The sequence below is a fragment of the Salvia hispanica genome, chromosome 6 (genome assembly GCF_029641045.1).
Source record: "Salvia hispanica isolate PSC_SH4W2 chromosome 6, Shi_PSC_v1, whole genome shotgun sequence".
Classification (NCBI taxonomy): Eukaryota; Viridiplantae; Streptophyta; class Magnoliopsida; order Lamiales; family Lamiaceae; genus Salvia; species Salvia hispanica.
In genome coordinates this window covers 23781249-23807274 of record NC_142697.1, presented here as the reverse complement: position 1 = coordinate 23807274, position 26026 = coordinate 23781249, and the positions used below count along the sequence as shown (strand labels likewise).

Sequence of the window (26026 nt, the reverse complement as noted above, 5' to 3'; positions counted from 1 at the left end):
GTAAAATAGTTCGATTTGCCTATATATAAGTTTTCAGTCTTCACTATGAAACTGTTGTAATCATATTTAACTAGGTTAAAACACACTGGCATGACAAATTTTATGTACTAGTACTAATTATTTATTTTACAATGATCTCACATTAATATAACTGTATTTATTTGACCAAAACTTTTAAATTAGGAGACCCAAACAAATAAAAAGATCCGATTTTGGAGCTCTTAGCAATTTCCGTCTTACAAAGGACTAGTTTTTCCGGCAATGCAGTGGATGGCCGCCGGCAACCTATGAGGCAAAAAATAGCACAACTAGTTAAAGATGGACTGTACAAAGAAGCCATTGCGCTCTACGCGCATAACCACGCCGCCTCCATCCCGCCGACGAATTTCACCTTTCCCTACATCCTCAAAGCCTGCGCCGCTCTCAAGGCTGTTTCCGGCGGCCAAATGCTCCACGCTAGCCTCCTCAAATTTGGGTGTATGAATAAGCACACGACTACCGACCTCACCAACATGTATATGAAACTGGGCTTAGTCGACAGTGCAGCCAAACTGTTCGACGTAATTCCCCATCCAAGTATATCTATACTTAACGTTGTTATTTCCGGTTTTTTACAAAATGGGCTTTCAGAAGAAGGTTTTAGAGTGTTTCGACAATTTAGTGTCCCTAACCTTAGTATCGATTCCTTTACGGTAGCGAGTGTGTTGTCTGCTTGTGAGAATGCTGCGGTTGGGATGCAATTGCATTGTTTAGCCATCAAGATTGGCGTAGAAAGCGATGATTATGCAGCAACATCGCTTATGACGATGTATTTAGATTGTGGGGAGTTGGGTTTTGCTTCGAGTTTGTTTAAGTGGATTGAGAAGAAAGGCGTGGTTTTCTACAATGCTTATATATCAGGGCTTGCGGAGAAAGGGATTGTGGAAATGGTGTTGTGTGTGTTTAAGGAAATGAAGCTGTTATCTGAGAAACTTACTATAGCTACCATGGTTTCTGTGCTGTCTGCTTGTGGAACTGGTAGGTGTGTGAGATTTGGTAGGCAGCTTCATGGGCTTATAGTTAAAGTTGGATTAGAGTTCGACACTAACGTTGGGACTGCCCTTGTAGATATGTATTCAAAATGCGGTTCTTGGCAATGTGCGTATGGTGTATTCAGTGACATGGGTGGTAACAGAAATCTGATAACATGGAATTCGATGATAGCTGGAATGATGCTAAATGGTGAATGTGAACAGGCTGTAGATCTTTTTTCCCAATTAGAGACTGAAGGAGGAGGGTTAGAAGCTGACTCTGTGACATGGAATTCTATGATCAGTGGTTTCACTCAGCTAGGAAAGGCTGATGAAGCTTTTCTCTTGTTCAGAAAGATGCTATCTTGCAGTGCAATACCTAGTGTGCGATGCATCACTAGCTTGCTAGCAGCTTGTTCATCCCTGTCGATGCAGAGCTATGGAAAGGAGATACATGCGTTTGCTGCAAGAAGGAAAGTCGTTGATGATGTGTTCTTGGCTACTGCAGTCATCGACCTGTATATGAAGTGTGGACAACCTGGTTTAGCCTGCAACGTTTTTAACCAGTTTGATGTAAAGCCAAACGATCCAGCATTTTGGAATGCCATGATTTCTGGGCATGGAAAACATGGGCAGAGTGAAGCAGCCTTTGATGTTTTCAATCAAATGGTAGAGCATGATGTTGAGCCAAATTTAGTTACTCTGAGTTGCCTTTTGTCTGTATGCAGCCACAGTGGCCATGTTGACAAGGGCTTCCAGATTTTTAGATTATTCACTGTGGGATATGGTTTTAATCCGACTTCGAAGCATATGAGTATCTTGATTGATCTCCTTAGTCGTTCTGGAAGGCTAGATGAAGCCTTGGAACTCCTAAGAGCAACAGATGAAACGTTTGCTTTCGTTTCAGCTTCTCTGCTTGGCGCTTCCGAGCAACATATGGATAATAGGTTAAGAGAAGAGATGGCTCAGAGAGTTGTAGAATTAGAGCCTGAAAACCCGATTCCGTTTGTGGTTTTGTCCAACATATATGCCAGACAAGATAGGTGGAAAGATGTCCACAAGATAAGAAAGTTGATGGACAAGAAGGGACTGAGAAAACTGCCTGGGCTTAGTTCAGTTGCAAGCGCCTAGAAAAAGGATTATTTGCTTAGAGTCAATGTTATATCAATTTTTGTAGCGCTCTTCAACACCACAAATCTGCTCACAAACAGTCAACTTCTGTATTAGTCACATGTAAAAGTAAAACCTCCATTTCTTTTTCTTTTACTTTTTGATAGTAAATTACACATGGTTTGTGATTGTCCATGCGTTATCCATATGATTTTATAACATTTGTATACTTGATTTGTTAATTTGTATATTGAGTTTTAGCTAGGCCTTGAGGCAGGATGATAGAAAATGAAGGTTACAGTTGGCAATTAATATTATGATATTATACTACTCGGATATCCATTCCTTAAATTACACTATATATATATATGTGTGTGAGAATTCTTTCCTACTCGAAAACAATGAAAAAAGAGTAAACTGTGTTTAAAACAATGGATCTGGGTTTCAGTTATGGAACTTGGAAACCTCATAAGCTGAGGTGTTCTCCCTCATCTGCCAATGACATAGCTCGGGATTTTGATGCAGCCAATGTCAAGTTATGCTGTTGGGAATTCATTGGTTGCCCAAATCTGCTCATGAAGCTCGCTGCGCAACCTACGCTTGCAGTACTCGTTGTCGTCGACGGCTGTGCGAAATTCAGATGATGAAAATTCATTCCAGAACTTCTAGCTCCATTCACATTGTTGTTCTTCGCAACAATTGACGTGAAAGCGGCAGCCAACGCTGACTGGAAACTCGGATCGTGGGCGATCGCTGCAGCAATTTTCTGATCATTCCCAGTTTGCTTTTGGACGCCGGAGAAAAAGGGATGGTGAGAATGAGGTGGCGCCATCGTGGTGGGAAAATTGGATGAGAAGTTGAGGGAAGTTGGGGAAGAGCGAGTGTTGGAAAATAGGGTTGATGATAATCTGTTGCTGTGGTGATTTGGTGGGGTGAGGTCGAGTATGACTGTGGGGTGTGATTGTGATGAGGAGATGGTGGCTCGTGGGAAATTCGAAGCGGTGCTGAAATTGTATCCGGTTAGACAGCTGGTGCTTGTGGTGGAGCCGCAGCTGAGCATGGCCGCGGCTGAGGAGGTGGCGGAAGCCATTGCAGCGGCCGAAGGCGGGAGAGGGTGGTTGTGAGCTCCTTCGTAGGTGGTGATCAGAATGCTCATGTCATCTATACTTCTTTGCACCTGCATATTGTAACACCATTTATTAGTTCCATTTCTTTATTTGGGTGAATGTTAAAAAAAAAAAATCACTATTTCCTTCGTCCCATGTTAGTAGTCCTTTCTTTTAAGCTCGGGAGTTGTGACAATTATGTTTTGTGAGAGATTATATCGGAATACAACTCAAGTAACTTGGAACTGCAGAAGTACTAATTAATAGCACAAACCTGTTTTCTGACGGGACAGGTTGGGGAGACAGTGCAACGGTAGTAAGCCCGGGGGCATGGATTTCCTTTAGCTATTTTTTGTCCATATTTCCTCCATTGACATCCATCATGCATCTAATCAAGAGAGAGTATTATTCAGACTAATGAAATTAATGATGCAAAGATTCAAACAAAATAAAATGTACTATTAGTACCGTTTGAGTGTTGCATTGAGCTCTTACAGAAACCCTAGGTTTCTTCATAGGGTTGTTGTGCTGCAAAATCTCATCATCTCCGATTCTAGAATGTTTGGTGGATGATCGGACGTCGTTGCTCCCTTCTTCCTTAGATTCATCTAAGCTGTTTCTCGAATTGTCCGGGTGACATGAGTTGAGCCCTAGTTCGATTCCGTCAAGTTTATTTCCATTTTCTAGGGTTTTGCTTTTGTTCATCATCTTCTTCTCCTCCTTAGGGCCTGAGAATCTCCCAAGACTCAAACAAACCAGCTCCGATTCCTCATCAGAACCGGCCATCGAAGCGAGATTTGTTACTTTCTTGGATTGGTCAGTTATGCCGTTGAACTGCTTTTTAAGACAACTGTAATCTTCCATGATTTGTGACAATGTGACTTTTAATCTCTCATTTTCTTTTCTAACTTCTTCCATCTTCACTTTTGCTCTTGTCACATTTGCCCCCTGCATGCACATATATATAAATGATTAGATCTTGAATTATTAGTTACCAATTATTTATTCAGCAGATCTGGTGACCAATTCATGTTTACTAGCTGAATCTAACTTTTCTTCTTTTTTTCCCCCTTAAATTAATTTCATGCTTGGATTTTGTTTCACATTTGTCGTGTTTTATTTGTTTTGATAAGATGCATTATCTATTGTAAATAAAATATGTGATGATGAACAAATTAACAGGAGACAGCTAGCTAGCTGCATGCATTAATTTAATTAACCAATTAATGACAATTGACAGGGTACTAACGCAACTCATGGAAAATAAATAATTGCTTCTAATATATATCTCGAAATTTAATTAACTAATTAATGACAGTATTAACAGCTGGATTAATTAGTAGGGTGATGCATCAAATGATATGGATCACATATCACATATATTTACCCTAATTGAGTTTGACCAGATCTATACAATAAAGAATTATCTATATCAGCTGCAGTTCAAGAAATTATTCACGATAAGAAATAGAAAAGGGTCAAAAAAAAAATTCTAGAGCTTTAATTTCTACTTTTATTATATATACATATTTAATCAGTCGATGATCTTCTTAAAACTTGTGATGATATCTTAAACTAAACAGATGGCAACTAATTTTCTCTTTAATTTCAAGAACGATCAAAATGAAAAGAGTAGTACTACAAAAAGGATCCAAAGTAAAGATATTAAAAAAAAAAAAAAAAAATTGGTTACCTCCATCGATAACGTTTCTGTATTTAGGGTTTCTTCAATTTCATCATTATTTGAAGACATATTTATCATCGCTTCTCCCTCAAAAATCATGCTTCCTGTTCTAGCTTTAGAAACTTTCTTTATCTGAATTTCGTTTGTGATTTTTTCTTCTTCTCAAAATTGATTTCATTAGTCTTCTATTTATAGACAAGCCCAAAGATTTGACTTGTATAATAAAAAACTATGCATTATGAGGAAATGAAGGATTCAGAGCTGACCTCTTCCATGTTACGCAATGAAATTAAATGTCAACTGTCAAGTGTGTCAACTTTCCTATATACTAGTATGATCTATTCACTGCAAATTGATAAATATTTGTCAACTGTAGGAATTAATTTTATTTCAAAATTAAATGCATATGCACTTTGTAGATTAGTATTACATGGTGGAAACAAAATTGACAACGAAGCAGCATGAAACTGGGTCCGCCGCCGCCCTTTGAAGACAATTACGGCGTACGAACACCGGCAGTTCCATGTTTGACCGTTTGACTCTTATTCAAGCCCTTCTATGCTGACCATAATAATAATTTTTTTGTCTTAATTCATTTTAAGTAACATAAATAATTAATTAATTAAGGGTTTGAATCCCATTAACAAAATTATTTGGATATTTCAATATTTCTACATAATCCGTTTGTAAAAATAAAGAAATATGATTAGGACTTACAAGTTAAATTTTACCGTTAATTCAGAGATAGACAACTGATCACCTTTTATTTAATTCACTGTAGATCTTGTCTTATTCTGGCCCTTTCTACTTTTGTCAACCTTACTATAAATATTTTAAGCACTGACCATTTATTTTTCAACCTTATCATAATCCCAAATCATAAATATTTTAAAAACACGCCATTTTGCGGAATGGCAGCTATTAATTAGAAATATAGTGAAAAAATCATCCCAAAAAAATATACACTAGTAGTTACTTATTTTTTACATTTTTGTTTGTCTACTAAAATTAGTATCTATCTATTTATAAATTTCATTACTTTAACTATTTTTTATTCCTATCTTTTATTTAACTAATTTTGTGTTAATAATATCAGTAGTATTTTATTTACAAGTAAAATAGTTTGCACATCCCTATCATGAGGTGTCCCACAATAGTAAATGCGTCTTGACTTCTCTTTTGACATCTTTCATTTATACTTCGCCCTCATTTTACACATCTATTTGTAGAAAATCAAACATGGCCTACGATTATCTACACTAAGAAAAACATAAAAGTGGGTCATTTCTCCACCCATAAAATCCAATATCTAGCTTTTATTACAACTCATGCAACACCAAGATGTACAATATTTTTTTGATGTAGAGGAAGTGTATAAATACCTGGTGAAAAAATATCAAAAACCAAAATCACATTAGTTATGCCAACCATAATTCTCATTTCTCAACAACGTATTTGAAACTAATCAAGATTGGCCAATATGAAAATGGTCACAACATAAAATGAAACAAGATCCTAGTCAACTTTCAGTAGCAACAATAAGCTATGCAACTTAAACTCAAAATAAGCTATGCATGAAACCACCCCCTCTAACAAGCTTCAGAAAGATCAAGAACATCGATATCCGCTCAGAGCTTACTCCCTGCTTTCAGGAGCCTGCATTCAAACATGTGCAGATTCAACTTAAAATAAGTCTTCAGAGATCTCAAATTCTGCAAATGCTATTTGAATATGCACACATTTTGCCAGTCATTGACTATGATACCAACTTGCCACATTTCTTAAGCATTATGGGAGAAAGAAAGATAAAAAGAGTTAAATATACAGAATAAGATCACCAACTCATCAATCAAGTAACAACTAAGAATTGACAGCTTTGATCAAGTACATTTCTAACTTATTCAATTACAAATCACTGGGATTGTTTAGTAGATGAAAGCAACTAGTTGCTAATCTATTGAAACAGGTCAATGGATGCAGATTAAGTACAAGAACCGACTACTATGAGAAGCTGATGCTTTCGATTTAAAATTGGTTTGACCCGAGAATGTACCTTAAGGAACCTAAATGACGACTCGATGAATGTGAACGGATATGTTTCTTAAATTATCACCTACTTGTGCTGCATGACTTCATTCGATTATTTATACACCGATTTCCAACTAGTCAGACAGATATTCATGCATAACATGTGATAAAGTCATAAAACTGAACCCTCCAGCCACCTTCCTACAGGTCAATGAAAATATTTAATAAATGCTAATTGAGCAATTGATTAATACAAATAAATCAAATAAAAAAGCAATGCTTGTCCTTTCCTCTAAGTTGTTACAGAACTAAATGTTTCTTTGTCCCTTCAGAAATCATAGAACTTTCAACTAAATGGCCATTCGAGGAGATTCAATATGATAGATTAAAGCAGCAAGCACAGACATCAATTTTGGAAAACAAAGGTAATAAGCTCGATGCCAACTTGGCTTTTGACATGTTGTTCTTGGCACTTCCATGAAACTTGGTAAAAGAATATAATTATGCAAATTTCCCAAAGGAAGAAGTAATTTAGCCATTGCTGAAAATGTATAGGTAGACAAGGATATCTAAAAACACAATTTCTTACGAACATTTAATGAAGTCTAACCTGCTCCTGGCGTAGACTCATTATTTTTCATAAATAAAGAGAAATAGAAGTTTTCATGACAACCTATATTGGCGCAAAACATTAATAGTTCTGTTATTGGAAAGTTGATTACTAACTGACGTCTTCAATGATTTATCGATCTCGTGATAAAATTCATCAAACCGTGACAATTATTAATATATTCCTAATTAGTGAAGTAAGTACCGGCTAGATCTTCACTACTACATTGTTTCTCCAAGCTAAGTTCTCAGATTAGTTGAAAGTTGAAATTAATTACTTTCTATGTAAGCAACTAAAGCAGCTAGCTTGATTGACTAAATCCATATGACATAATTCCAAATTCAAAGATCATCCAAGATTATGGCCTATGGAGTATTAAAGGATATATTCCACAATCAAACCTTGACTTCTCAATTGTATTCCATCACTACGTAGATCAAAATACAGCAATTAATACTACGTACTACTCACTCAGAGATAATATGAGATAGATATCTTTATAAACAAAGGACTTTCCAACCATTTTATTTTTTTGATTCTCTGGTCGGTGGAAGAAAATCTTTGAATATACAAGAAGGTGGGACTTAAAATACAGTAGGCATCTGCAATGAGGAGGGCATTTCCAAAGTCATATCATATTATCATACATGCATCTCAAAAGTTTTAACACATAAATGCTTCTTCCTCCCAATGGCAAGGGAGTAATAGATTTATATGGCAAAAACAATTCTTATCAATATAGCAGAGAGCATACATAAAGCAAATAAACCGTGACAATGTATAAGCATTCCTAGGAAGAAAGCCAAATCAGTTTCTTACCTAGGAAACCTCAAAACCTTTTTGCTATCTGGTCCATTCGAAGTCTGCAGATCTAGGGTTAGTGGCGTTAGAGCTGTTTTGACGATTTGCATCTTCAGGCTTTATGGAGTTCACAAAGGTATGCCAGCCCAATAGATATGGTAGAACAAACTGCAGACAAGTACGAACATAATTTGAACAGTCTACCATGACCTTCTTAGCAGGATTTAGAAAGAAAGTATTTTCTTATTATTCATTCTCCATCACTAGAAGAAACATAAATATTGCAACAAAATCTCACATTTCTTGCATTGAATTGAACTGTGGCTTACATTAAAAGATGATACAAGAACAGTAAACTCTGCCTTTGTGATGGGGATATAGATGTTCTCGTCCACGTTGGTGATCTTGTTTTGAACACCTTCAAGAATCCCATAACCCAAGCATTAAAAAGATTTAAAGTATATACTGGCACTAAAAAGCGATACAATCAAAATCTTAAGAGGCTTGAAGGGGTTACTTAGATTGAAGAAGTGGCCAGAACCATCAGGCAAAGGCTCCACCTTCAACACTTTCCTCACTCTGCCCTCATCGCTGCATGATTCAAACTCAATAGTTTAGGAATAAAAATCTCTCCCCACAGCTAAGGAAAACTAACACTATCCCACAATATGAACAATGACAGGATCTGCTAACAAGCTCACTAAAATGTGAGAGTACCTCTTTCCTTTATTTGGGTCATGGAAAAACTCACAAGAGCCTCTTGCACCAAGGCTGATTATGTGTCCAATTTCATTCACTGATAACGAGAATACCTGGAGACACAATCAAATACGATTGTATGACATTAGGAGAAAAATGAGGTCGAGGGGAGTCACATGCCAAGCTTAATGGCACGCTTACTTCCAGTTTCTATCACAACAATGGCTCAACAATGAAGGTAACTATCATATTCATTTGCCTCAAAAAGATGGCTTTATATGAGCCACGTTTTAGAAATTTCCATACTTGAGAATGAAAATATCATTATCAAGATCTAGACAAACTTTTCCATCATGCAAATACCTTTCATATTCATTAATCCATATCAAATCAAGACTAAAATCTAGCTACAGAGATCAACATCAAATACACTCAAACATCTCAATTCTCACACATACAATTATTATACAGAAAAATAATTCCTTGTGCATCAGAAACATGAATAAGGCAAATAAGGCAAAAGGAAGGTTAACCTGTTTCCGACTCCAATCATATTGACGAACACCAGATGCCGGAGCAAACTGGAGCAGAACATAGCCCTCTTTCGACAGCTTAAAGGCCCCAGACTGATCCACAAAACAAACATACAATCACCATTGTGTAATTCAAATCCCCAAGATCAACACAAACGCATTCTACAACAAACATACCTCTAAAGGAGAGAACTCTGGCGCACGAGGTTCCACTGTAAGAGCAGCTTTCCCTTTATATATAGAGTATCCCACATAAACCCTTGGTGGAAACTGCCCTCCTATACAAACAATTGGAGATTAAATGCTTCCCTTGTCGATTGGGACATTAATTCCCACTAAAATATACCAAAACAGATTCATTAGACGCTAGTTATAATCTCCTTATTTCCGAAGTTAACAAAAAGAAACTGACAGCTGCACTAAAATGTTTTTGATAATCCAAGAACCAAATTTGAGGAGAACTAACCAGGCTGCGATTGGGAAGGAGAGTCGTAAGGGGAAAACTTCTGCTGCTGGTGACTTTGTTCTTGAGGAGTCAAGTACTGATTTTTCACACAAAATGTTGCATTTTTAGAGCGATATCGAAGTGGGCAGTGGAAAAGTGAAGAACTTTTCCTTGTGGAAACAAATTTGGTGGGTATAGCGGAATTAAAAGCGGACAATTTCTGGGGTTGTTGAATTGAAATCGCCGCGCCTCCTCTGGGTGGACATAAACTGTGGATTATCATACTGGGTAGCCTTTTTTTTTCTTTTTCCTTCCGTTTGAGGGTTTAGCAAAGGTTTTTCGGGTGGAGGGAATAAAGGATGTGTTTGGCAGTAGGAAGGGTCAATAATCCACACAATCTTCAACTCGATATAATAAAATTATTAGAATCAATATAATCAATTAGTATTAGAATTCCACGTGTTAATATTGTTGGCTTTTGACTTTTCCTTGCATTTTGGTGCGTTTTGGACTGCTGAATTTAATTAACTAATATTATCACACGTGCTATGCACACACGGGATATAAGATTTTCAAATAATGAAAATAAGTTCTAAGATAAGTAGATTTAAAAAAAGAATAAAAAGAATATAATACTAATATTTATAATTAAGAATATGTGTTGATTAAAATAAGTATCTATACCATTATAAAAATTTAAAAATACAATAAACAATAACAAAAAAAAATTGTGTCTTTCTCAATCCACTCTAAATAAAACATTTTATATTTAATAAACGATTTTATACAATTTTAATTTTTGATTGAATTGAGTAAAATAAAATAATAAAATGATAAAGATGAAATAAGCAACTAAGGATTAAAAAAAGTATGTGTTTCAATTTGACTATGATTTACAATTAAAGGATGCGTCTAAGGATAAAAAAAGAGCATATAATTTAAATAAATAAATATTTCAATACATAACATAAGTATTCATACATAAAAATAAAAATTTTAAAAAGTAACCACAAACCATTAGTAAATTAAATATAATTATAAATTATATAACTTGAATATTAAATATAAATAAATTTTATATAAATTAATAAACTGCTAAATAATTTTATATACTACTAAATAGTAATAAAAAATATTATTTATACATAAATTTAAATGCTTAAATTAAAAGAAATTTAATATAAAAAATAACTATTACACAAAGTCCAAAACTATCTGACCAAAAACAATAACTTAATAAGTTTCATGGTAGATAGAATGAAGAAGTTTATCAACATGTAGAATATAATAATAAGGGAATACATATATCATAATTGTAATCCCTTTCGTCCCACCGAAGATGTTTCATTTTTCTTTTTGGTTTATCTCAACCAAGATAACCTACTATTAAAAATAGAAACACCTTTATCTATATTTTATTTCATCTTTCTCCGTCTACGAAAAATTTGAGACTAACTAAAATACTATTTTCTCCGTCTACGAAAAATAGAATATATTTGCCATTTTTTTAGTTGTCCTCGAAAAATAGACCCAGTTTGGAAAAGGACCCCACATTTGTTACCTAACACAATTAAACACTACTAATGATATGGACCCAACATTCTACTAACACTATGTCTCTTACTCTTACTCTACCAATTTCATATTAAAACCTATTTCGTTCACAACGTGGTCTATTTTTTTTTGGAAAGATGGAGTACATGGAAGACTAATTAAAATGTATTTTAAATAATTTAGCTAAGTAAATATAGGATGAAAATTGAAAAGATTTTATATTTATGTTGTCATTTAGCTTATGAATTAGTTTTTAAAGAAAAAGTATACAATAGTGAATAAAACTTCAATTTTGACCCAAGTAAAGGCAAATTATACTCTTTAGCTCAATTCCAATTTTAACTCAAATTAAAGACAAAAAACGGTATATAAATTTAATTACAAAGAAGAATTTAAATTAAAAATATATAGCCCAAATAATATCAAATCTAATTTTTAAAACATAAATATAATGATACAGAATTTCATACCCAAATCGGCGCCTGCACTCTCCCTATCCCTCTTTCTCTCTCAATCACGTCGGCAAGCCCACCAGCCTGCATCGCCGCCATGCCTTCCGCTCTGCCTCACCGCTCCTCCATCGCTCTTCCTCTGCCGGTCTCCTTGTCCATGCTCAGGCACTCCGACAATGAAGGAATGGAGGGAGCTTTGCTTCAGGGTGTAGATTGTAGAACTGCAGCAGATTCTCCCGACACCAACTCGATCGCATTGTCTCCACATTCTCAAAAAGGAAGTAAAGATATTGACGTCCGAATTCTTAAAATGATTTGTAATATAATTATAAAATCTCGGGAAATACTTTCATCTTTTTCATCTCTGTTGTCTCTGTCATATGCTTTGTTTTTGTGGCATAATATGCCAATTTTATATACTATTTTGTCTTACCATTTTGCTTATACGCTTAAATATGTTGAATAAATTCAATCTTTAAGTTGGATTCTTCAGAAAGAGGCATGTAGTTTCATGAATTAGAGAAATAGATTCATCTTCCCATCTGCCAAGAGAAATAGATTCATCTTCCCATCTGCTAAGATGGTAACAAAACTAAAAAAAGATAAACAAATTGGAGAAAGATAACAAACTATAGAAAAATGAATTAACATAACTAAGAAAGAAAGCATGAAACCAATACATACAAAATAGATTATAATTCGAAATTTTGCTTGAACATCAATTGTGGGAAAGGGTATTTATAGAGGCAAGGCTTCGATTTTTGGCTCTAAGTTTTGAAACTTGAATTAAAATTAGACCAGTTCATCCACTTTTTCTGCATGATTGATTCAAAATATGATTCTCCAGTATAAAGAATAAATGCATTAATACACAGTGGTTAAAAAATACTCCCTCCGTGCACATTTGGAGTCACTTATTGTTATGGCTCGGATTTTAAGAAAGAGTTGAAGTGTGTAATAAATGAAGGGAGATGGTGGAGTGTGTAATAAATGAAGTGAGATGATAGAGTGTGTAATAAATGAAGTGAGATGGTGGAGTTGGTTGAAGGTGGGTCCCTTTTGACTTTTGATTTTTGTTTTGATTTATTTTAATGTAGATAATGACAATTTTATGTAATTTTGATGAAGAATGAGGTAAAATTGTATGACCAAATATGGAAAATTCTAAAAGTGACTCTTAAACTGGGACGGACTTTTATGGCAAAAAGTGACTCTTAATCTAGGCCGTAGGTAGGCCTGCTTATTCGGCCGGTTCCGGTTCTAACCGGACCGGTTAACCGGTTTTAAATTTTCATAAATTCAAGAACCGGAACCGGAACCGGAACCGATCGGTTCCGGTTTGGAACAGGCCGGTTAAGAACCGGTCGATTCCGGTTCCGAACCGGAACCGATGTGTAATTTTAATCCGAATTTATTTATAATTTAAATAGTTCAATACTAAAAAAAAAAAATCCAACATCTAGAATTATAACAAATAATACCTAAAAATTAAAATAAATACACAAAATACAAACCAACAATACAATAATATTCATATATGGATAAGAGTAATGCCAAGTGTAGTAGGTCAGGTCGGACTAGTTTATGTTAGCAATTTTTTACTAATACAAAAATAGGAGTTCTAAACTTTAGCAAATTTTTTTAAAAAAATGAGTTTTAAAATTGAATTTCATTTTCCCTTTTTTGGCTAAACATAGTATTCATTGGAATTTCCAATACTAATTGATATTGTTGTGACTATTTGGTTTATACCGGAACACTTAATAAATTATTCACAAATATGTTAAAATCGTATGTTAAATGAATTGTTACATAAATTTGTAATAAATATATCATATGAAATGATATTGTATTTGGATAAGTTCTTTTGAAAACTAAAAACAAACTTATGATGTTCTACTCATTGTAGTTAGTTCATAAAAAATGGATTAGGGAAATAATTATAGATTCAAAGTATCACAGATTAAACATTTAAATCTAAAAATCACTTAATGTTTCAAACTATTTTACTTTAATTCAAAATTAATTCAATAAATTAGATCTTTTAGTATATTAAATTATAAAAAAAATAAAATTGAATTATAATCCGGTTCCCGGTTAGGAACCGGTCGGTTCCGGTTCCGAACCGGAACCGGTGTTATTTAAAAAGTTGGAACTGGTACCGGAACCGGAACCGGATTTTCCGGTTCCGGTTCCTCAATTAACCGGTCGGTTCCGGTTCCGATTCCGGTTAACCGAGAACCGAAGAACCGTTTAAGCACCCCTAGCCGTAGGGACTAAAATTTTTACATTATTATACACCAATTTATTGAAGTATTCAATGGTTTTCGAGATATCTCAACAATGCACGAGAATTTAGGAGCTGACAATTGTGAAAATTGCCTAAAAACTTATAAAAAAATATACTCCTATAATTTGCATTACCCAAATGCTTATTTGAATTTATTGAAAGTCTTGTGTCATTTGGGGTTTATTGTCAGCCTTTTATTTTCACATGGTTACTTTACAATAGTTCATATGATTTGACCTATTAGCTAAAAAGTACTATAGTTTTTAAGAATGGTTTTGCACATTTACACGTCTTTCAAACGTCTTTTATTAATCTGAAATTGCTTTACATGTGCCAAAACAATGACAGCATGTAATATATTTAGATAAAATATGAGTCAAAAATTTATGATATATGATAAATCCAAATTTTATTAAAGAAGTGGGCCGGCCAAAACTGTGGCTTTGTATATGTATAGATTAGAGTTTGGTGGAAAAACTTCTGACAAAATAGATCCTATGCTTCACGAAGAGTTGCTGCTATTAAGATTTGTTGTAACAAAGTCTTTTTATTGTAGGTTTGAGTTCACTATAGCAAATTGTATGCTTCTCGATTTCAAAATATTAAATGCGTTTGATTGCAGAGAACCAAAGGAACTACTGCTGCAAGGAATCATCCTTGTGAGTTCTGAGGTTATGAAGAACTACTTCTCGGAACCAGAAAAGCACCGCAAGAGAAGCATTGCTATGAAAGGTTTTTCCGAATTGTATTGTTGTTTCAGTGATCAATGTTTGCGTTTAAAGGGCATAACAGAAGGACTTTCCCATCAAGATTTTGATTATTAGTTAACTTGACAGATGATATTGTATTAAAAGTGCAGCATTGTTTGATAAACAAAGTTAACGTTTATTGAAATATTTTTCCGACGTCATACATGTGATGGATGCAGATGTACAATTCTCCTACTACCTCCCCGATCAGCACAGTTTCCCTGCAACGCACTTGAGGACGCCTGCATATCGCGATAGCCTGCCTGCATATGAGCCTGGCCTGAACTTCATCATGTGCCTCTTTGTGGCAACACTCCAGTGGTTGTGTTTGATCTTCGGACCAGAAGATTGGAAGTAGGCTCCGTTGACAAACACATCGCCTTCGGATTGCCATTGCCAATTCTGCCACTCCTCCTCAGAAGAATACTCCCTCTTGGTCACCTGCAAGCAACAAGTTAATTGTCTTGCTCAGTACTCTGCATATATACGCGCGCATTTGTGTTTGGTACCTGCTTGGTGTTGGAGTTGTCTGCAGCCTTGTATCGATTGCCCTGGCTGATAATAGTGGGGTTTGCGCTGCCGCCGATGGCATACATTTGCCAGTGGGAATAGTAGTTGTTGATGATGTGGAATAGACCCCATCTGCACCTCGGCATTCTCTGCACCAAACCTTCACCAAAACGGTTGAATGCAATTGTTGTTTGCATCAGTTTGTCTTCAGTAGTACTATCATGTGCTCCAAGAAGCATCACCTGTGCCAGTTTTAGCAAACAATCTTCAATTCTTGTTCTTGTTCTTGTTCTTGATAGTGATTAGTGATGATGTCCAAAACTTACAGCATTGTGGTTGTTGAATTTACAGTTGGAGATGGTGATGGCGGTGGATCCCTCGATGGCGTCGATGAGGCCGTCGGTGGCTTTGGAGAGGGAGACATGGTCGATCCAGATGTTGTTGGAGCCGTAGATGGAGATGGCGTCGCCGTCGCTTATGGTGCGGAGGCCGATGTGGTCGACAGCGTCCCTGATCAGGCCTCCGAAGGCCGGGACGATGTTGTGCATCCGGATGTTGTGGATGATCACGTTGTGGACGAACTGGATCGTGAAGCCGGCCCCGTACGCGATGCGGACTTTGGCGCCACGGCCGTCGATGGTCTTGTCGCTGGCGAAGATGAGCTCTTGCTTGAGGCTGATGAGCATGTCGCGTTCGAAGATGATCCACAGGGGCTCCGTCTGGATGACCGCGTGCCGGAGGGTGCCCGGCCTAGGGTTATCCACGTCATCGTCGGAGTTGTCGGTGACGACGTAGAATTCCCCGTCCCTTCCTCCTGTGGTGTGGCGGCCGAAGCCGAGGACGCAGTCCACGAGCCTCTTGCGGTTCTGGTCCCAGTTGCGGTCGCCGCGCCAGCAACGGTCGATGGGGTTTGTAGCCTTGTTGCCACCTTCCAGGAGGTGCCTCCTCTTGGTGATATGGTGCACCATTGTCCTATGCAAATGCAAACAAACATGCATGAGAAAGAGAAAGGGAGGAAGAGAGATATATATATAGAGAGAGAGAGGAATTACTCGCCAACTTCTTGACTGATTTCCTCAGCAACAGCCTCAGGGTTGGGAACATAGGCCTTGATATATTCAAGATGGGATTGCTCAGCCTTTTTTCTGAGATAATCATCCATTTCTGCAATTTTTGCGTTGGATTTAGGCAGCAGTGCAACTAAATATAACAGGGAGAGGAGGAGAATTGACATCTTGATGCTATAAATGGACGCCATGAAATATGTATATATTCTAACAAGGAATGGAAAACAAGAATCACTGGAGATTAGACCAGTGATTCGGTTTTCGTTTCCTTGAAAAGATATGAATGTACAGAGCCTGAGGCAGACTTGTACATGGAAAAAGATGAAAATGAAGGGGATAAATAAACATATTTAGCCAGGAGAGGATTATGGATGTTTGTGCGACAAGAATGGATTACCAGTGAGGATGGAGGTACTACAATTGACGTTTGTACTAATGAGAGGTGAACCTATTTAAAGAAAAGTGATGAAATAGATCGCCCATTTATTAGGAATATGTTTTCCTCCTTTACATTGGCAAGTAGTCAGTTATTTGCACCACTGCAAACTAGTAGTATTATTATTCTATGCAAGTCTTAGCATCTTTCACATATTGAACTAACAAATTCAGACATTGGATTCCAAAATTCAAATATTTTCTTGCGTACACCGAATCTTAAAAGAAAATTGGATAAATAAACTTAGGACCTAGGGTATTAAGCTTCAATATCTCCAATTTCAAACAAAAAGTAACACAGTAGCTGTTTATATTCCAAAATGTAATTTTTATCTCAGTGAGGAAGAGTCCACAACTAAGCTTCACAATAATAAACCCAGTGAATCTGTAACTCCCGCAGAATGGTGCTTCTGATTATTATAAGTATATTATATAGAACTAAAAACAAGATCTCATGAGCTCTGTCAATCCTTTATAACAGCGCAAGCACCTTATAGGCTTTCGATCATTCCTTATGGGAATGTCATAGTATAAATAAAAAATAAAGCAAATACCCACAACAAGAATAATAGTAGTCCTGAACAATAAATAAATGCTTCAAAGGACCTTGTACTCTCAATCTCAATCTCAATCACAATCTCATTTTGGCAATCAAGGTTATTGCATTGCATAACATTCACCATTTTACAACATGAAAGGTAATAATAGTAAAGACAGAAACCTATGAAATAAACATAGAGAAAGAACTATATCTTCTTCGCCATCTGAAGATTCTGAAAGGAATGCCCCATAAATTTGTAGACTACTACTAGATGATTGCATCTGGTAAGGATAGAAGAACTCAAGAACTGACGATGTAGAGACCGATCACCAAGGTGGATCAGAGCCTTCTCTCACAGAAGGTGACTTGGAACCTACGCTGCCATCTCTTCCCAACCGAGACATACTCCTCCCAGCTTTTGGAGTGCTCAATCCGGGGCTCCCACTGCGATAACTTGCTCTGAGGGATTCATCAATAGAATTTGAAGACTTGGCAATTGCTTTCCTCATAAACTTCTGGGCAGCAGGTGAAAGTATTTGTCGACCTGGACTTGCGCTTCCTCCTCTAACTGGCGAATGCAGTGGTGGTTTCTGAAACATCTTTGACCTCTCCCTGAGCTTCCTTGCAGCCTCCCTCGACAAAGAATGCGCCTTCATATCCCTTGAAGGAGGCATCGGAATTTTAAACTGTGGTCCATTCCCACTGCCGCCAATATCAATTGGTGTATCCTCTGCCTCCAACCTCAGCGGAGTCCCCTCAATTTCACCCCAGGTTATTAAAGGTGACTCATCAACCCCAGGAGCAGGGGAAGGCGTCTTCACAAAACTATATCCATTATCTGCCTTCTTCTCAGACTCTGCATAGAATTTATTTGGGGTCTTCCTCAAATCCTCCAAATCATATCTCTTCACCTTATCAATATCTCTACTGCTTATTGCAATAGGAGTAGCCCCAGCAACAGGTGGATAGAGCACAACAGCAGAGTCATCATCCTGTGCTTCATCAGCATCTAAAGCTTTGGCATGGAATCTCGTATTTGGTCTGCTAATTTCCTTCGTCATTGCCTTCAACCTCAACGCTCTTTCCTCCTCAGTTAAAGGCACTTCGCCATTATCAGCCGGATGATACATCAGCAAGTTCTTGGCTGTATATTTCCACCCGTCCAATGTACTCACCGGCTGATCCGATGTTCCATAGCCATCAGTACTACTTTTCTCCCGTTTATTCCCTTCCTCAATCAAATTGTTCCCGGAATTCCCCTCGACTGAATCAGCTCCCAACAAATACCCATACTTTTCCTTCTTCTTCCGATTCACTTTCTCTACAAGCTTCGAAAAGCTCTCATTATCCTCACTTGTGTACCTTCTAAAAAATTCATCAAGCGACAACGAAACATCCACTTGCCCTTCCCCTCCATCATCACCGCCGTCAATTTTATCGCTAACAAAATTCTCTTTATGCTCATTGTAAAACGACGGAGTAACCGAACTATTTCGTAAAAAGGACGAACCAGGGGTTGCAGTGGCGGAGCGGAGCGAAGCATCAGCAGCGGACTTTTCACCCTTCCGGATGCGGCGGCGCTCGAGGATCTTGAGCTGGGCATCGCGGATAAGCACGGGATCGTGGCTGCGAATTGCCTGCAGCCAATCGAGGCGATCGCGCAGCTTGGGGATGTCAGGGAAAAAGTCTCGCTCGATTATCTTCTCGATTGCGGCCACGTATGCGTCTTCGTCCAGAACATCGGGCCCACGGCGGCGCTTTCGGTTGTCGAAATCGGGAGCTGAAGAGGTGGCATGGGAGGAATTAGGGTTATCGGAGGAAGCGGAAGGGGCGGGTGAAGGCGTAGAGAGGTGGCGCGGCGAGTGGCCTGGGGATAGCAGCATGATTGTTGGAGTTGGAGATGCTGTGGGAGGGAGGAGAAGAAACAGAAATTGAGGAATTAGGGTTTGAGAATTTGGGTGAAATCAGATCAGAATTCTGGTCTTCAGTTGTGGAACGCGTCGATGACTAACCATTTTAAGGGAAAATTTACCACCGACTTTTGAAATAAATAAATATGGCAATATTTCGAATCTTTATTAAATTGAAAATGTTACTACTAACAAGTACGACAAATTGTAAATAAATCCAATTTCTACAAGGAACAAAAATAATTCTAGAATGATAGGATAAATTGATAAAGTATTCAATATGTTGCTCATTGTCGCTGGATTTGAATTATCTTTTTAAACAAGTAACAATAAATTAGCGGGGACCTATTTTATTGGTGAAGACATAAAAGGAACTCAAATAAAATCAAGAGGTTGCTCTTTTTTTGCTTTGCTGATCCTCTGAATTCATACACAAAATAAGTATGGGATTAATAATAGGATCATGTCCTTGAACATTATCTCTTTAAATCAAGTGTATAGTATACTAATTCTTCTATTTGCATAAATAGTTTTATGCTATTCATGCTGCAAAACTATATATTGGCTGGTATATGTAACCCATATGTAGCTATCGGAAGAAATCTTTGGTGAGAAGTTATAAGAGGAGTTTCAATGGATTTGCAGCCTACCTTACACATCTCTGCATAATTCATTCCAAGTGATTTTCGACGAAATTACTCACTGAATTGCTATGCATTTCATGGAAAGGTGGTGTCGATTTTCCCTAGCATAACTTTAAATCCTCAAACAACAAGATCTTGGTGTTATCGACACTGGTGCTTGGCCCTTCAGGCCTCCTTCGAACAAATGGAGAGGGGCCTGCAATGGTGGAATGAACTTCACTTGCAACAAGTATGATCTCTTCCTCTCTTAGTACACAATCATGTGTTTTTTGTGTTGACTCTTAATTCTTGATTTCCAGTAAGCTTTACTATAACTCGAATTCATCATCGAACACTAATTCAGCCAGAGACATCATTGGCCATGGAACTCACACTGCATCTACAGCAGCAGGAAACCTTGTGAGAGATGCTAGTTTCTATGGCATTGCAAAAGGGACTGCAAGAGGAGGAGCACCTTCTGCTAGGATCGCAGGAAACTTCACCTGTCCAGCTTGGATCTCCAGAGGCACTTGTTCATAAAGATGTCAACTACCCTTCAATTACTAGTCACGTTGCTATTGACGTTGTGAATTTCTCCCGGAACAAATGTTGTGCAAAGCAGCGAGTATGCCATCACAGTAAGACCTGGAATCCTATCATTTGGAGCATCTAATGAGAGAAAATCATTTGAAGTGGTTATCAGTGATAAGATCAGCAGGAAAATGGTGTCGGCCTCACTCGAATGGTCTGATGGGGCCCACAGAGTTCGAAGTCCAATCGTTGTTGACAGTGTCTGAACTGTAGGCTTTGCTATTGTGAGAAAACTATGTTTTAAATACTGAAATGTAGTGATTGATACATATCAGCTGTTCTTACATGGCAATCAATATGATTTATTTCTAGGTGATTCGTCCAAATAGTTTATAACTTTCTTCTTCACGTCCTATTATTAAGTGCATATTGTTAAATGGTGCAGAAAACATAATTGAAAGGGAAGAAGAAAAGAGAATGGTTGTTTTGAATAGGATGATTATTTCATTATATAAAGCACCCTTTAAATAGGGATTACAAACAAGTAAATATGGTAGAACTTGTGCTCCAAGTAATCTTGAGCACCAAGTATTCTTGAGCTTCAAGTATTCTTGGGCACCAAGTATTATAATTTAATTACAAAATATTTTGTCAATCACCTAATTGGAGTAATCGATTCCAATCACAATCTTTTCTTTTCTAACACTCCCCCTCAAATTGAGTGGTGCGGTCTCCAATACTCAATTTGCAAAGAGCCTCTTCAAAAACTCTCTTGTTGACTGCCTTTGTCAAAATGTCAGCAAGCTGATCCTCTGAGCGAACAAATGGCAGCTCTACAATGCCTCCTTCAATGTTTTCCTTGATAAAGTGTCTATCCACCTCAACATGTTTGGTTCGATCATGTTGAACTGGATTCTCTGAGATGCTTATAGCGGCTCTGTTGTCACAGTATAGTCGACACTTTCTGCTAGGAGCTAAGCTGAGTTCCTTCATCAGTCTTCTTAGTCACATTATCTCAGTCAGTCCACTTTTGATTCCACGAAACTCTGCCTCAACACTCGAGAGGGCGACCACTTTCTGCTTTTTACTTCTCCAAGTCACCAAGTTACCTCCAACAAAGGTAAAGTACCCGGCGGTTGACCTTCTATCATTAGGATTCCCCGCCCAATCAGCATCGGTGTACCCATGGATGTCGAGATTATCACTCTTAGAGAACAACAGTCCATGTCCTGTTGTCCTTTTCAGATATCGGCAAATCCTGAGCGCTGCTTCCATATGGTCCGTCTGTGGTCGATGCATAAACTGACTTACGATCCCTACTGCGTAGGCAATGTCTGGCCTAGTATGTGATAGATAAATAAGTTTTCCAACTAGTCGCTGATATCGACTTCGATCGGTCAACTCGGCCTTATCATTATTCTGCAACTCATGATTAACTGCTATAGGCGTATCTGTTGGCTTACACTCTAGGAGACCCGTCTCTACTAGGATGTCCAAAATGTACTTTCTCTGTCTCAAAAAGATCCCTCTCTGTGACCTTAACACTTCAATCCCAAGGAAATACTTGAGATCTCCTAAATCCTTCATTTCAAATTCCTGAAACAGGTTCCTCTTCAAGCTCTCAATTTCTTCCAAGTCATCACCTGTGATAATCATATCATCGACGTAAATGATCAAGCAAGTGATTTTATCTCCTCTTTTCTTCAGAAACAGAGTATGATCGGAGTTGCTCTATTTATACCCATAACTGATTATTGCCCCGACGAACTTTCCAAACCATACTCTTGGGGACTGCTTCAACCCATATAGTGTTTTCCTTAGCCTACATCCTTCACCTATCTTGAAGTCTGCTGCAAATCCTGGAGGAGCCTCCATATATACCTCTTCTTCCTTTTTCAGCTCAACGTGAAAAAAGACATTCGTCACATCGAATTGGTGCAGAGGCCAATCTCTGCTTGCCGCTACAGACAATAAGACTCGAATTGTGTTCATCTTGGCTACTGGGGAGAAGGTTTCTGAATAGTCTACCCCATAGGTCTGAGTATAGCCTTTCGCAACCAGCCTTGCTTTGTACCTCTCAACTGAGCCATCTGGTCTCCTCTTAATAGTGAAGACCCATCGACATCCTACAGGTCGCTTTCCTTTGGGTAAGATGCACGTTTCTCAAGTGTTGTTTCGGATCAGTGCGTCTATTTCTTTTTGCATTGCCTCTCTCCAGTGCTTATGTCTCATAGCCTCTTCCCATGACTGTGGGATCTCTTCTTCCTCATACAGTGCTTTCTCAAAAGCTTGGATCATTTCTGACAGATGACTCGTAACTAGGCAAGCAACGGAGTAGCGAGCCTTCCTGTTAATCCTCTCAGGTGTGTACCTTTTAGGTGGAACTCCCTTGTTCTCCCGATGAGGAATGATGTATCCTCCTGTGTCGGGGTCAACTCCTTCGACCCCTTCTACTTCACTAGTTTCTTCACCTGTGCTCTCCGCAACGGGGTCTGTTTCTTCATCAACACTTACATCATCAGTAGTAAAAGGAATCGGGATTACAGGGGTATCAATACTTACATTGGATAGCCTCAACGGGGAAGTAGTTGGGTGAGCGTCACCTTCAGGAACAGACTGTCCTACTTCAGAGACTTGCTCGGCGGAACCGCTTACTGCCGTCTCTGTTAGGCCCACTTCGAGATTACTTGGTGTTGGCATTGGCGCTGATATCCAACTTAGCGGGTCCTTACCACTACTCTCCCCCTGACCGCTGAGGTGGGTATAGAAGTATTCGGTTTCAAGGAAATTGCAATCCATGGTGACAAACACTCGGTTGGTTTTAGGATCGAAGCACCTATACCCCTTTTGGTTTACCTCGTATCCCACGAAGACACACTTGATTGCACAAGGGGAAAGTTTGGTTCGTTCATGTTTTGGGGTGTGAACAAAAACGGAGCACCCAAAGACTCGTGGTTCAAGAGTTAAGGGTGGTGGAATTTTGGTGAAGGAGGATAGGGCTGTTGGGACTACCGCAGCGGAAGACACGGAAACCAAACAGGTCCTAGAACGGATCTATTTAGGTGATTATGCATTCGATTCCAATTTCATGCAATAAACATAGATCTATAGATATAACATCAAATAAACACATAATCATGCATATTCGATGTAGATTCGATTGTTACCTCATAATCCATCATTGGATTGACGTTGCTAGCTGCACCACCCGGAGATCCTTGGTTTATCGACCACGAATCTTCCGTACTATTCCCTCGTCCTTGATTCTCCATCCGTGTGGGCGGATCTTAGAAAACCAATTAAATAACTTTGAATGGATCTAGGGAAACCCAATACAAACACCAAATTGTCTAGATCTAATCCTATGAATTAGGATAGATCAAGAACAATAATCAAAACCCTAATTCTCCCACAACTATGGCTCGAAAATCGAGACCAAGAGGAAGAGGAAGGAGGCGCCGATTTCTAGGCACTAGGGTTAGGGTTTTGTGTTGTCTTGGATTGTGTGCTAGGGTTTTCCTTTCATTTATTATTTATAGTGGACCTTATTGGGCTAGTAAGGGGATCCATGGAATGACTTAAGTGTTGAGCTCACCCATTAGATAAATTACTAATTAAATCAAATGACCCATGATTTAATATATTATCAATGGAATATTATTTTATTCCACTAAAGAATAATATTGCACTCCCACTTAAATCACCAAATTACAAATAACTTGGGTCCATTTTATTTTATAATATTTCCCGCGTTTAAGATTATCTTGATCCATCAATTTAATTCTTTTGTCTGCTATGTGACTAGAATTAAATTAATTCTCCAAAGAGTTTTTCTAGTTTGAAACTTTATTTATTATTCGTGGAATAAATTCCAACTGCGCAGTTTTCTGAATAATAAATTCCTCTTTCAAACACCTCATTGGGGATCACCTTTTAGGGATTTAATCATACCACACTGGGCACGCGAATTCTATGAAATAATATTCCAATACCTTCATGTTATTCAATTACTACCACCCAAGATATCATGAACTTGAGTTACGTACAAACTCTCACATATTGATAAGTCAAAGTGGCGTTTGATTGAATAAACAATATTGATATTAATATCATAGACTAGAAAATACTAAACTTTCTGAAATATATTCTTTCAGTAGATAGCAATAAAGAATACATTTCGGATTAGATCCTTTCAGTGCTTTACCACACCGGTGTTACTAATCTCATCTTAGGTAAGAGAGAATTATCACAAACACCGCAACCGTACCAATAGGTAGCCAAAGCCTATCTAGGTTGTGAATACGTTTTTCTTCTTACTAGATCTGGCCAAGTCCCCTACTGGAAAACTCATGAGGAGATTCATCGAATTTCCCTACTTGACCTTCTTAGTAAAAAGCCTTAGACTTGTTTATCATATTTCAATAATAAACCATTTATATTATATTATTTATTCTCATAAATAGGTAAACAAGTGGATGTGGCGTTTCTCGTATACATGCACAAGCTGACTGTACAAAGGCATGTACGCTCGAAGCATCTTTTAGTATACAAACCCCAACAAGGGCTTGGAGTGGTGTTTGGTGTTTGAGGATACTTGTGGGTAATCTGTTTAAGAGGTAGGCTGAGGTGGCAATAGCTTCTGGCCAGAAGTGTTTCGGGGCTTTTGACTCAATGAGCATAGAGCGAGTCATTTCTAGGAGGGAACGGTTTTTTCTTTCGGCTACACCATTTTGTTCGGGAGTATAGGCACAACTGGTTTGATGAATCAGGCCATTTTCTTGAAAAAATTATTTCATGGCCGAGTTAACGAATTCCCTCCCATTATCTGATCTCAGGATTTTTATAGAGTGTTGGTACTAGTTTTTGATAAGGTTAAAAAAGTGGAAAAAATGTTAATAAACCTCAGATTTTTGTTTCATAAAGTATACCCAAGTCATGCGAGTGCAATCATCTACAAAGACTAAGTAATATCTAAGACCATGTCCCCTAGTAAAAGGTGCGGGCCCCCAAACATCAGAGTAAATTAAGGAAAACGAGAAATCAACACGAGTATTATTCAAAGGATAAGAAGTTCGGTGGCTTTTGGCTAAAAAACAAGTTTCACAATACTCATCATGTTTAGAAACAAATTCGGGAAATAATAGTTTTAAGTAACCGATAGACGGATGTCCCAAGCGCCGATGCCAAAGCCAAGCTTTCCTATCGGCAGACCCGTGAGTTAGCATGGCGGCCCCTTTTTGCGCTATCTCGTCTACATAGTACAATCCATCACGTTCAGTGCCACGTCCAATTATTTCCCCGGTTCGGATATCCTGCAACAGACAGAAATGTGGTTGCA

The 26026-nt window shown here is 37.8% G+C and overlaps 5 protein-coding genes across 5 annotated transcripts; 1 reads left to right on the top strand and 4 right to left on the bottom strand.

Annotated features, from left to right (window-relative positions):
* The first annotated feature begins 150 nt into the window (after positions 1-150).
* LOC125203347 (Pentatricopeptide repeat (PPR) superfamily protein) lies at positions 151-3338 on the top strand. Its single transcript, XM_048101671.2, has one exon. The coding sequence runs from the start codon at positions 288-290 to the stop codon at positions 2139-2141; it is 1854 nt and encodes a 617-aa protein (XP_047957628.1). The 5' UTR covers positions 151-287; the 3' UTR covers positions 2142-3338.
* On the bottom strand, positions 2463-5059 carry LOC125203348 (putative WRKY transcription factor 72). The gene is made up of 4 exons (XM_048101672.2): positions 4920-5059; positions 3695-4174; positions 3501-3614; positions 2463-3297 (listed from the first exon to the last, which is right to left on the bottom strand). Exons 1-4 carry the CDS (start codon positions 5007-5009, stop codon positions 2587-2589), a joined length of 1395 nt encoding a protein of 464 aa, XP_047957629.1. The 5' UTR covers positions 5010-5059; the 3' UTR covers positions 2463-2586.
* A 1245-nt stretch (positions 5060-6304) lies between these two features.
* LOC125203694 (single-stranded DNA-binding protein WHY1, chloroplastic-like) lies at positions 6305-10412 on the bottom strand. Its single transcript, XM_048102103.2, has 8 exons — positions 10048-10412; positions 9759-9859; positions 9582-9674; positions 9067-9161; positions 8867-8940; positions 8679-8767; positions 8368-8517; positions 6305-6566 (listed from the first exon to the last, which is right to left on the bottom strand). Exons 1-7 carry the CDS (start codon positions 10307-10309, stop codon positions 8392-8394), a joined length of 840 nt encoding a protein of 279 aa, XP_047958060.1. The 5' UTR covers positions 10310-10412; the 3' UTR covers positions 6305-6566; positions 8368-8391.
* A 4822-nt stretch (positions 10413-15234) lies between these two features.
* Positions 15235-17442, bottom strand: LOC125205276 (pectate lyase-like). Its single transcript, XM_048104113.2, has 4 exons — positions 16634-17442; positions 15908-16553; positions 15581-15823; positions 15235-15512 (listed from the first exon to the last, which is right to left on the bottom strand). The coding sequence occupies exons 1-4, from the start codon at positions 16837-16839 to the stop codon at positions 15279-15281; spliced, it is 1329 nt and encodes a 442-aa protein (XP_047960070.1). The 5' UTR covers positions 16840-17442; the 3' UTR covers positions 15235-15278.
* A 262-nt stretch (positions 17443-17704) lies between these two features.
* LOC125205275 (DGCR14-like protein) lies at positions 17705-19629 on the bottom strand. Its single transcript, XM_048104112.2, has one exon. The coding sequence runs from the start codon at positions 19505-19507 to the stop codon at positions 17951-17953; it is 1557 nt and encodes a 518-aa protein (XP_047960069.1). The 5' UTR covers positions 19508-19629; the 3' UTR covers positions 17705-17950.
* Positions 19630-26026: the final 6397 nt, after the last annotated feature.

What these genes read in the sequence shown, in the direction of transcription:
- LOC125203347 (XM_048101671.2), top strand. Translation starts at nt 288, where the DNA reads ATGAGGCAAAAAATAGCACAACTAGTTAAAGATGGACTGTACAAAGAA.
- LOC125203348 (XM_048101672.2), bottom strand. Translation starts at nt 5,009, where the DNA reads ATGATTTTTGAGGGAGAAGCGATGATAAATATGTCTTCAAATAATGAT. An exon ending in CAGAAACGTTATCGATGGAG is followed by an intron (nt 4,175 to 4,919) that starts GTAACCAATTTT and finishes ATGTGCATGCAG; the next exon opens with GGGGCAAATGTGACAAGAGC. An exon ending in CTCAATGCAACACTCAAACG is followed by an intron (nt 3,615 to 3,694) that starts GTACTAATAGTA and finishes TCTCTTGATTAG; the next exon opens with ATGCATGATGGATGTCAATG.
- LOC125203694 (XM_048102103.2), bottom strand. Translation starts at nt 10,309, where the DNA reads ATGATAATCCACAGTTTATGTCCACCCAGAGGAGGCGCGGCGATTTCA. An exon ending in GACCCAAATAAAGGAAAGAG is followed by an intron (nt 8,941 to 9,066) that starts GTACTCTCACAT and finishes TGAATCATGCAG; the next exon opens with CGATGAGGGCAGAGTGAGGA. An exon ending in TGGCCACTTCTTCAATCTAA is followed by an intron (nt 8,768 to 8,866) that starts GTAACCCCTTCA and finishes GGATTCTTGAAG; the next exon opens with GTGTTCAAAACAAGATCACC.
- LOC125205276 (XM_048104113.2), bottom strand. Translation starts at nt 16,839, where the DNA reads ATGGCGTCCATTTATAGCATCAAGATGTCAATTCTCCTCCTCTCCCTG. An exon ending in ATCAGTCAAGAAGTTGGCGA is followed by an intron (nt 16,554 to 16,633) that starts GTAATTCCTCTC and finishes GCATTTGCATAG; the next exon opens with GACAATGGTGCACCATATCA. An exon ending in ACAACTCCAACACCAAGCAG is followed by an intron (nt 15,513 to 15,580) that starts GTACCAAACACA and finishes TGTTGCTTGCAG; the next exon opens with GTGACCAAGAGGGAGTATTC.
- LOC125205275 (XM_048104112.2), bottom strand. Translation starts at nt 19,507, where the DNA reads ATGCTGCTATCCCCAGGCCACTCGCCGCGCCACCTCTCTACGCCTTCA.